The 10,725-nt window shown below is 39.4% G+C and overlaps 1 protein-coding gene across 1 annotated transcript; it reads right to left on the minus strand.

The window, feature by feature from the left end:
* Window positions 1-346: 346 nt before the first annotated feature.
* LOC117347844 (keratin, type I cytoskeletal 10-like) lies at window positions 347-9,239 on the minus strand. Its single transcript, XM_033919284.1, has 8 exons — window positions 8,580-9,239; window positions 8,114-8,196; window positions 7,679-7,835; window positions 6,862-7,023; window positions 6,650-6,775; window positions 5,379-5,596; window positions 3,005-3,081; window positions 347-597 (listed from the first exon to the last, which is right to left on the minus strand). Exons 1-8 carry the CDS (start codon window positions 9,162-9,164, stop codon window positions 503-505), a joined length of 1,503 nt encoding a protein of 500 aa, XP_033775175.1. The 5' UTR covers window positions 9,165-9,239; the 3' UTR covers window positions 347-502.
* Window positions 9,240-10,725: the final 1,486 nt, after the last annotated feature.

Genomic DNA, 10,725 nt, shown 5'->3' on the forward strand with positions numbered 1-10,725 from the left:
TAATTCAACTTGTACGTCAACTCAACTTGTACCCCAATAATCTTTTGTAAACCGCATAGAACTTAACGGTACTGTTATTATTATTATTATTATTATTGTCTTTGTTAACTGCTTTGAACTTCTTTTGATGTGCTTGCGGTATACAAATAAAAATTGTATTGTACATGGCTAAACTTAGGAATGTTGTTGATTGCTACAGGCTGAGCAACTTTCAAGACATCTTAGTTACCCAAATAAATAGCTTTTCAAATTTGCTTTCAATATCACTAAAAAGCACATTTCTCTTGCGTAATGAGAATTCATAGCAGCTGCTGATCATTTTAATCTGCAGTAAATACAACACACGTTTTGGTTTTTTTTGCACAGAAAGAAGGTTTATTGGGTAACACCGAAAAAGAAAAGTAAAGGTGCTTGTTAGCCTTCATGGTTGAAGATTTCAAAAGCTCATCCTGGGGCAACTTCAGGTGATGGCATTTGCTGGAAAACAAATCTTTAGTGCAGTTTACACCTTCACTTGAATTTCCTTTATGCTTTTACTAATGACTTTATCATCTTGCATCTCCTCAGTCAATATCGAAATCTTTTTATATCTTTCTCCTTTGAAAATTAAATATGGATATAAGCTTTAGAATACATGAAATTAAAATGAAATGAAAAGCAGACTATTATAATTTCTGCGTAAATAAGTATAATCTGTGGGCCTAATATTCAAAAAAATTTTTTTGCAATTATAGGGATAAATGATTCTCTGTTCCCTCTAAGCTGAGCAGGAGTCCTCCACCCACAGTCTCACCAATAGAGGGTGCTGTTTTATTGTCACATTTTTCAATTGTGAGGGACAGGCAAGTTCTGCAGGACTCCAGGGAACATACCTGTCCTTAGCGACTGAAAATATTCCACCCCCTAGTGGTAGCAATGCAGCTGTAGGACACTTGCTCAGCTTAGAGGGAACACTTACGTTCAGTGGCACTAAATGGAAAAGTGCCGCAGAAAATCGTTACAGAGTACCTCAGAATTATTTGAATAATACCAGAGTGGTACATGGTTGGAACAAGGGCAGAGGAAGATATTATCTGGAGAATGGTGATCTTCAGGTCATTATAGGGGAATATTTATATACCCCATGTGCATGTAAATATCTAAAATACTGTCTCTTACTAACATAAGTGTATGATGACCTGCAAAAATACCACCAGCAGGGTGTGTGAATACTTTTCTACAAATGGGAGGAATGGGAATGGATATTACTGTCTTTCAGTGGTTACAATCAAAGTGGTTTATGCATTATATACAGGTACTTATGCTTTATCTGGGGCAATGCGGTGGGAATAAATATGAGCTAAGTCTCTCACTAGTTCTATAAAGGGGAGTGTGTGGCACAGTGGTTAAAGCTACAGCCTCAATACCCTGATGTTGTGGGTTTAGCCCCACATTCTTCCTTGTGACCCTGGGCGCGTCATTTAATCCCCCCCCCCCCCCATTGCCACAGGAACATTAGATAGATTGTGAGGCCACCAGGACAGACAGGGAAAAATGCTTGAGTAGCTGAATAAATTCATTGTAAACCATTCTGAGCTCCCCTGGGAGAACATTATTGAAAAGTGAATAAATAAATAGTTGTTCAGAGTCAATCTGGGTGATATGCAGCTGACCAAAATTAACTCTTTTTTTTTTTTTTTTTTTTTTTTAAAGCTGGCCACTGCAAGCATTTTATATGTGAAAATTTAACATAAGATTGTCCCTGGGTAGTGTTACTGAATATTCAGAGATTGGGTGGCCACAGGCATATGTCTGGGAATAGGTGACTTTCAGACTGGCACTGGGATAGCTACCCGGATAAAGTTAGTACAGCCTTTCTGTTGCCCTAAATTTATCTGGGTAGTTACCTAGCAGACTGAAAATCACTGCTAACTGGTAACCTCCAGAATATTCTCCAAGACTGCCCTGGAACCTAGTGGATAGTGCCAAGGAACCTAGTGGATAGTGCCCTGGAACCTAGTGGATAGTGCCAAGGAACCTAGTGGATAGTGCCCTGGAACCTATTGGATAGTGCCAAGGAACCTAGTGGATAGTGCCAAGGAACCTAGTGGATAGTGCCCTGGAACCTAGTGGATAGTGCCCTGGAACCTAGTGGATAGTGCCCTGGAACCTAGTGGATAGTGCCCTGGAACCTAGTGGATAGTGCCAAGGAACCTAGTGGATAGTGCCCTGGAACCTAGTGGATAGTGCCAAGGAACCTAGTGGATAGTGCCCTGGAACCTAGTGGATAGTGCCCTGGAACCTAGTGGATAGTGCCAAGGAACCTAGTGGATAGTGCCAAGGAACCTAGTGGATAGTGCCCTGGAACCTAGTGGATAGTGCCCTGGAACCTAGTGGATAGTGCCAAGGAACCTAGTGGATAGTGCCCTGGAACCTAGTGGATAGTGCCCTGGAACCTAGTGGATAGTGCCCTGGAACCTAGTGGATAGTGCCCTGGAACCTAGTGGATAGTGCCAAGGAACCTAGTGGATAGTGCCAAGGTAGTCCAAACAGACATTTAGTAGCATTAGATAGTCAAGTGCAACTGAATTTATTTATGTATTTTCTTAGGTCTTTAGCCCATCCTCCCAAACTGCCCAGAATGGGTTACAAAGAATACATTCACAGTATAATATCAATAATAAAATAAAATCTTAAAATCTATTAACAAAATTTTAAAAAGTTAAGCTTTCACAGACTTCCGAAAAACTAAGATTCCATCTAGGGACCTAATAATAGAAGGGATTTAAGTCTAGGACCCGGTCAGTGAATTAACCAAGTATCAGCCACTCTTATCTGGTTAACCCAGTGAATATGAACTCCAATATCTCCACAGCTGGCATTTAAAAAAAAGGCCATCCACTGTGTTTGCGTATCAGGAATTGCTGCAAAGATTTCTGGCTATTACCAAAATATGTATGTATCTGAAAAAAATAACTCTCTCCTACCCCCATCACAATGAAGAACAGAAGCTGATTACTCTTACCACCAGTAGTAGATGAAGAGCCACCTTGCTGGCCTGAAGAGTCACCCTGCTGGTGTGAAGAGCCACCTTTAGAGTCCCTGAAAGGATGAAAAATTCACTGGTGAATATTTTATCTTCTGGACATTTGCATTCAAACTTAGGAAAAAGTAGACTTGGGGTTAAATAAGTAATCTCAGTCTGCCCAATATTTAGCGCAGTGTAGCTGACTGGGAATGTCTCCTGACTGGCTAAATAATGATAAGCCAGTATTCACTAGGAGACAGCCAGATATCTCCCATTGAATCTAATCTAATCTAATCCTTAGGTTTGTATACCGCATCTTCTCCACATGTCTGGTCAGCGGCTAGACCAGTCAATGATTATGTCATGCGACATGGCTGGCCTAGCTAATGTTCATTGGCTGAGTGGCTAAGTCTAATGGCCAAACAGACCTGCCTAAAAAGTATGTCTATTTTTGGCCACTATGACTTACTCAGTCAGCTGGTGAATATTGGCTTGCCTGGGTATGTCAAACATGACTGAACTTAGCCTGGAAATTCGGTTACAGACCTGGCACTGAATTTCCAGGTTTTCCGCTAACCACAGGAGGTAGCTGGGCTGCCTCCTGTGGTCTGAATATTGGGTCCAGGGTCTTGATTTGAAAAGTATGAGGCCTATTTTAAAATTATAAATATGTCATTGTGGAGTTTTTTGACTTGTGATAGACAGAAGCTATGGCCATTGTTGACCAAAGTCTTTTTTTTCTTCACATTTTTTCATTTACTCATTATTTTCTCTGGCAACACAAAATCCTTTGAGATGTAAATATTGTATAGATTTTAATGGTTTATTTCAGCTCCATCTCTTTGATGATTTTGTTGATGGCAATTGAAATCAGCCATTATTATTGTGTTGCCAAATTTGCTAGTTTCCCTAGTTTCTTTTAACATTTCATCATCTGGTCTTACCCTTAGGGCAACTCTTATGTTGTTATGCTCTTTGTAGGAGAAAATGGGTACTTTTTATGTTACCTCATTTGAATTAAAATATTTACAATTAAGAATGCATGCCAGAGACAGCCAAACATTTTGAACTCAATTTTGTATTATCATTTTGTAATTTCATGTCCCAGGCTGAAATATGGTTTTTGGTAGTTAATGTTTATTATTACTTGATATACTGCTCTGTAGGAAGTAGCAGTTTACAAAATCAGCTAAAAACACATAAAAGACATTGGTAAAGAACTTCATAAGTAATAGGAAAGACAACTTCAGAAAGCTAAAGGGGGAAGTTGTGGGTCTGAACTGAACCAGGAGGAGACAATCATGCCGAACTCGAGGCCAGTTTGAAAAAGAGCATTTTAAGCTTCGTTATGAAGATTTTCAATGATGAATCAGAGCACATATCTGGGGGAAGGGAGTTCCACAGAAAAAGTGCCAGGAAATAAAAAGCAGAATAGCGAGTGGATTCCCAATGAGCCAATTTAAGAGAAGGAAGCACAAGTCTGTTGGAGTGTAGGGGGAAGCGAGAGAAACCAAATACAATGGTATATCAGTGTAATAAGTCTTGTGCGTAAGAAGTAACATTTTAAAACATATCCTAAAGGAAATAACTGGCCAACGGAGCTGAGTGAGGCGTGGTGCTATGTGGACAGACTGCATTCTCTAGAGTCTGAAGACATTAGTTGACTTTGGGGGAGACATGCAAAAATAATAGAGATTAAAAGTGAGTGAATGAGGGTATGAATTGCTTGAAAGTCTCATAGCCACAAATGTAATTGTTTTTGAAAACAGAGATCTGACACTACCATCTTTCACATAATAAGGAAAAAGTTTGTTTTATTTTCAGTTGTTTTCTGGGTTGATGACACAAATCCTTAGTGATAAAAATCACCCAGTTTTAATTTCATACCTAAAGTGCACCTGAGGTATACATCATTTACAGAGAAATTATGCCCTTTCTCACTGATGGAAATATTTTTCTGTTTTCTCCTGCCTCCATATTATATTTTCATTTCTATCTTCATATGATTAAAAAAAAGAAACCCAAGGTACTAGCTGATATTTAGTGGGGGCTTAGTGGATTGGTCGGAGACCAGCTATGACACCAATATTCAGTGGCTCACCACCTAAGTTCTATAGCCAGACAGAACCACCTAAAAAGGTGGTCTGTGTTTGGCCGTTAAGACTTAGCTGGCTAGTCACTGAATATTGCCTTACTTGGCTCTATCTTGACTGGCCAAAAATAGGCCACAAATTCAATGCTGGCTGCCGGACACAGCATCAGCATCAAATTTCTGGGTTTGATGTGAATTGCGGGAGATCGCAGGCAGAATCCTGTGGTCTGAATATCAGGGGGGGGGGGGCTGCATCTGATATTGAAATCATTTACTTACATTCCCTCTCCGTCCAGCAGTTTGCGATAATCATTAATCTCATTCTCCAGTTTGAGTTTGGCATCCAAGAGCTGTCCATACTCTGCTTTCTGGTGTTCCATCTCTTCTCTTATTATGCTTATCTGTTCTTCTGTACCAGAAATTGATTCCTGCATTGTTGCAAGCTGCATACAAAAATGGCCGTCTTTTTCTGCCAAGTTTTGTTCGAGAGCTTGTTTCTGCAGATAGATTTCAAGCAAATATTTTACTGACAAAAATGAAATGTCTAGAAATATATACGAGGGGGTGCTGAAAAGTTCTCAGCCCAACCAACCAACTTCCTAAATTCTGAGCATTATGCAAATCATTCTGCCACCAAATAGCAAAAGTGTGGAACTCGTTTCCTATTGAAATTTACACAACCACATTATACACACTGTTTTACAAAAATCTAAAAATATGGCTTTTTAAGAAATTCATACCAGGGGTCAAAGAGACTCAAACAAATAATCCAAGTTAGCCAAAAGAAAAGCAATGCCAATGGTCAGCTTCTTTTTATGATCTCAGACTGTTTGTATAATTTGATAACAATCTGATAACTTTATGTAGCATGTATAATTCTTTGTAACATATTTAACTTATACAAAATTCTATGCAACAATATGTTACCTCCCACTTAGAACTGTAATTAATGAGGATTCGAAGGGATATGGGGTTGCATATAACATAACACTGAAGCTGGAAAGAGTGTTATCTTATTTCATTAAATGCCAGTTTGCAGAAACAAAATTCTATGTTTTGTGACATTGTTTCAGATCATTGATTAAGCCATATCCACGTCATTCTCTACTTGGTTGAGCTGAGAACTTTTCAGCACCCCTTCATAATGTGATTAAAATAGCACATGACTGAAAGTACAAATGTGTCTTTTCAAAGTGTTAATATACTTTTCTCTGTGATGTAATGCGAATCTATGGTTCAGTCTAAAAACAACATAATGCACCACATAAATTGTGTGTATACTTTTCTGAATTATGGTTACATAGCAAAATCATATCCATCTAAGCTTCTGATAAAATGGGATAGTGTTTAGGCCATTATATTAGAGTATTTACTGCAAAAGAATCTAGAACACTGCCTTTAAGGCATGTGGAAAGTTCTTTCTAAAGTTTGCAGATATTCACACCGGAGCTGACTGTTAAAATTCACCTCACCGATACGTTTTACTTTTATTTTATTTGAAGCATTTGTAAACAGCAAAAATCAAAGTAGTGACTATTTTTCATGCATACCGTAGCAAGTAAGCCCTTTAGTTCCATCTCCAGGTCCTGAACAGCACGTTTCAGATCGGTCATCTCGCTCTTATTGGATTGCATCTGTTCAGAACCTTTAGAGATCTCCTGCTTCAAGTCTTTGCTCTATATCAGAACATGGAAAAGGAGGAAAATTCAGTGTTCGTAGAACGATCTTTGCTTCTACATTAAGCTGTTATGTATACACTTACGGCTTCATGGTATTGGCTTTCAGCTAATTTGCGAGTGTCTTCTGACATTTTTTCATACTTTCTTCTCATGTCATCGAGTAACTTGGTGAGGTCAATGCCTGGAGCAGCATTCATTTCTACATTCACTTGGCCAACAGTTGTTCCTTGTTCATCTTGGACTCCCTGAATAATGGAAAATACAAGTACAGTTATATTTATATATCCTTCTTCCTGTTCTTGTAAATTTCCAGTTTTTCTCACTATTGCTGCCATGCATTAGAAAGGAAAGTGAAATGGTTTGAAATATAAAGATGTGGAGCCATATTATGTACTTTCAGCCACTTAAGGTGACTGAACTATTGTCAGAATTTCTGAGGCATGGATTTACTTTTCTGTCCATGAATGTCTTAGCAGCATTGTATTTCTTCGTCAGAGCATGAAACACTCACTACATGGTTACTGGGTCATTTTCAAGTATTTTCGATTACAATTAGCAGAGCTTTTCTTCAGGGGGTTCTCAGGGGTACTCAGTACCAGCACCTTGTCCATTGCTTGATCAAAATGAGCCATGGTCCCCAAATATTAATTAAAAAAACATTCAGGTTCTGCACAGTCAATGCTGCCTTTTCATGGATTCTTAGACTGGTTGCAGAGGACCTGGCTTCTTTGGGGTGGGATTACCCTACTCCTGAAAAATGACCAGGTATTTGAGTACTGGCACCTTTTTTTTTTTTTTACTAGAAAAAAAATGCATTGACGATCAGAGAGTTTTTTGAGCTACCGTATAACCAGATATAAATGATGGGAGGGAACTCAATGCATGGAGTAGTCCTCTCACCTCTTCATGGTTCTTCTTGAGCATGGCATATTCTTCAGTCCTATGTTCTAGTTCTGTCTCGATATGAGATGTGGTCAGAGTCAGCTCATCCACGATTTTGCGCAGGCCATTGGTGTCAGCTTGAACACTTTGGTACATGGCCAGTTCAGTCTCATACCTAATAATTCCAGGGCAGTCTGTTTTTAGTTAACATTCACAAACATGCTTTTCTGTTCTAAGTGTAGTGTGTGTGAAAAAATACCATAATATATTATTTGGGCTATTTTCACTTCAGAGGGCAGTTTCTGGGGAAAACATTTCTATGGATGTTGGAAACAATATTAAGAAGGGTACATCTGTAATATCTGTTTCTGAACTGTAGCCTGATAGAAACAATCGTTTAGCTCATATTTAACATGTAACTATTTCACATTATTAGAAGATTATGAAACTTACTTCATCCTGAAGTCATCAGCTGCCAGCCTGGCATTGTCAATGTTCAGGATTAACTTGGCATTATCTAACTGAGCTTTAACAATCTGTAACACACAAGGATCCCACTCAAGTTATACAGGATTTTGTTGTGTTACATGAGAAATATATGTACAAATCATCAATATAATTCTGAAAAACAAACATCTTGTAATGTGGTGATATAATTTTTTTTTTTTTTGTAGTCTGCAAAGCAAAATGACAAGAAAAAGTTCTACAGTTCCTATTAAATGCATTCATATTATTATGATTTAGATTCATACATGAAAGTATTATCCTTACCTGATACTAGATAAGCTAAAAGGACAGTAATTTGCTGAGTAAAGTGATACTTTAGACATCACCCTAAATAATTTATCAAGATGTGGTAAGTCATAAAATAAAATACCGATAATTCTAAAACTGACATTTCAGAAACCATTTTTTTTACCTGATCTCTCTTTTCTTGAATTATCAAAAAATATTTGTTGTAGTCACGACCTGGACCACCAGTGCTCCCTCCTGGACGATTCTTCTCATAAAATTCCTTGATTTTTTGTTCCAGCTCTTTATTAGCTAGTTCCATTTGCTTTACTCCTCCCATGTATGCAGCCAGACGGTCATTGAGAGTTTGCATTTCCTCTTTCTCATTTCCCTCCAAAAGACCTTCACCTCCACCATGACCACCCCCAAAGCCACCACCATGGCCACCACCATGGCCACCTCCAAAACTACCATCTTGGCCACCTCCAAAACTACCACCTTGGCCACCTCCAAAACCACCAAACTGACCACCTTCAAATTCAACAAACTGGCCTCCTTCAAAACCACCAACAGAGCCACCTCCAAAGGTAACAGCTTGGCCACCCCCATAGCCACCTCCAAAGGCACCAAGCTGGCCACCTCCAACATGGCCACCACCGAAACAGCTTTGAGGAACCCCATATCCACCACTCTGGCTAGCAGCAAATTGTGCTCCAGCACCCCCTCCACTAATTCTAACTGAGCTACTGCTCTGTCTGGATGAGAATGCCATGGTGGCAAGTAGAAAAGCAGCCCTTGCAGGAAGAGTAAGAAGCTGAAGTGAAGGACTGAAAAGGCTGATAAATTTGATCCCTCTATACAAAATTAACTGGGTGTTTCTCAACCTCCAGCTGTGCTATTAGCAAATTATTTTCTTGGTACCAAATTAAGCTCAACCCTACCTGGATTAATTATCATTAATTTATAGTTTAACCTTTTTGAATAGGTCCATTTCTTTCGACATGCTACCCATGGGCTGTTCAACACATACATGAAAATGATGGGTGGAGTCGTGCTAACCTTAAAGTTAATGTCTTTTCTTCAATCAATCATAATTAGGAAAATTTTCACCTATCTTAACTTTAATTCTGTCCAAACAGCATTTTTACATTTACCCACCCATCTTCTCTATGTCAGTAGTTGCTGTGTGCAGAAAGAAGTCTTAGAAGAAAAAATAAACATATCAACCAAAAAGGCATTTATAATAGGTATATTTCTCTTTACATAACACTGATAATAAACACTTCAAATTTAATCAAATCTATATAGTTTGTAGTTTATAAACTTTTATTTGACGCATGTAAAAATCTTTCAAGAATAGAGCTAATTCTAAAAAAATATGAGTACATTCTGCTTCGGTCATAGGATGGCAACAGTTTTATTGGCTGTCATAAATGGCAGTAAATTATGTGCAGAGAAGACCACAGATGCTGCATTTGCTATGCTTGACTGTGGATTGCCGTTTCACATCTAAGGTATAAAATAATATAACATAAAAATGTATTTATAAACCGCAGTACCTTGGGAGTTCTATGCAGTTTACAAAAGACAAAACAATAACCAGTGGCATAGAATGGAGGGAGGGAGGTGGTCTGCCCCTGGCACCCTCTTGGTAGGGGCGCCAGCACCTGTCCTCTTTTCTGCCCCTATAGTACAGCCTCCCTTCCCCTGTACCCTTTTCACGTTTGCAGAGCGAGCAGCAACCTCAATCTGCTGCTCACGTCAGCGTCGGATCTTCTTCTGATGTCACCTCCTGGACACGCGCCTAGAAAGTAATGTCAGTGGAAGAGCCAAAGCTAGGGCGAGCAGCAGGTTGGGGTTGCTGCTCGTGTCATGATTGTTAAAAGGGTATGGGGAAGGGAAGGGGGTGCGCGTGTGGCAGGAGGGGAAGGAGCAGTTGGGGTGGGGACAGAGAAGATGGTGGGGGAGGGGTGACCCCTTCCCGGGCGCCTCTGAGCCTCACTACACCACTAATAACAATAAAAACAAATTACTTAAATTATACAAATTTCTTTAATAGGTTTTCAATAATTTCCTAAACTGCTAGTAAGAGACAGGGCTAACTAAATATTGAAAAATAATGTTTAAGCCCGTTACATTAACGGGTGCTAGTAAAGCCTCCTTCCCTCACATGTCCCCTATTTTCAGCCCCAGCTCCAAACCCATTTTTACCCACCCCCCAAGCCCCCTTTTCCCATCTTTTCTCTTTCAGCCCCAGCCCCCTTTTCTCACCAACAGCATTTCCCTCACCACTCCACTTCCCTGTGCAGTAGCAGCAGAAGCATACCCTCCCC

The sequence above is a fragment of the Geotrypetes seraphini genome, chromosome 13 (assembly GCF_902459505.1).
Source record: "Geotrypetes seraphini chromosome 13, aGeoSer1.1, whole genome shotgun sequence".
NCBI classification, from domain to species: Eukaryota; Metazoa; Chordata; class Amphibia; order Gymnophiona; family Dermophiidae; genus Geotrypetes; species Geotrypetes seraphini.

Bases quoted from the DNA above. Each gene is read 5' to 3' on its own strand.
- LOC117347844 (XM_033919284.1), bottom strand. From the start codon at position 9,164: ATGGCATTCTCATCCAGACAGAGCAGTAGCTCAGTTAGAATTAGTGGA. The intron at 6,776-6,861 runs GTAAGTGTATAC...GTTCTGATATAG, and splicing joins AAAGCCAATACCATGAAGCC to AGCAAAGACTTGAAGCAGGA. The intron at 3,082-5,378 runs GTAAGTAAATGA...TCATCCTTTCAG, and splicing joins CTGCTGGACGGAGAGGGAAT to GGACTCTAAAGGTGGCTCTT.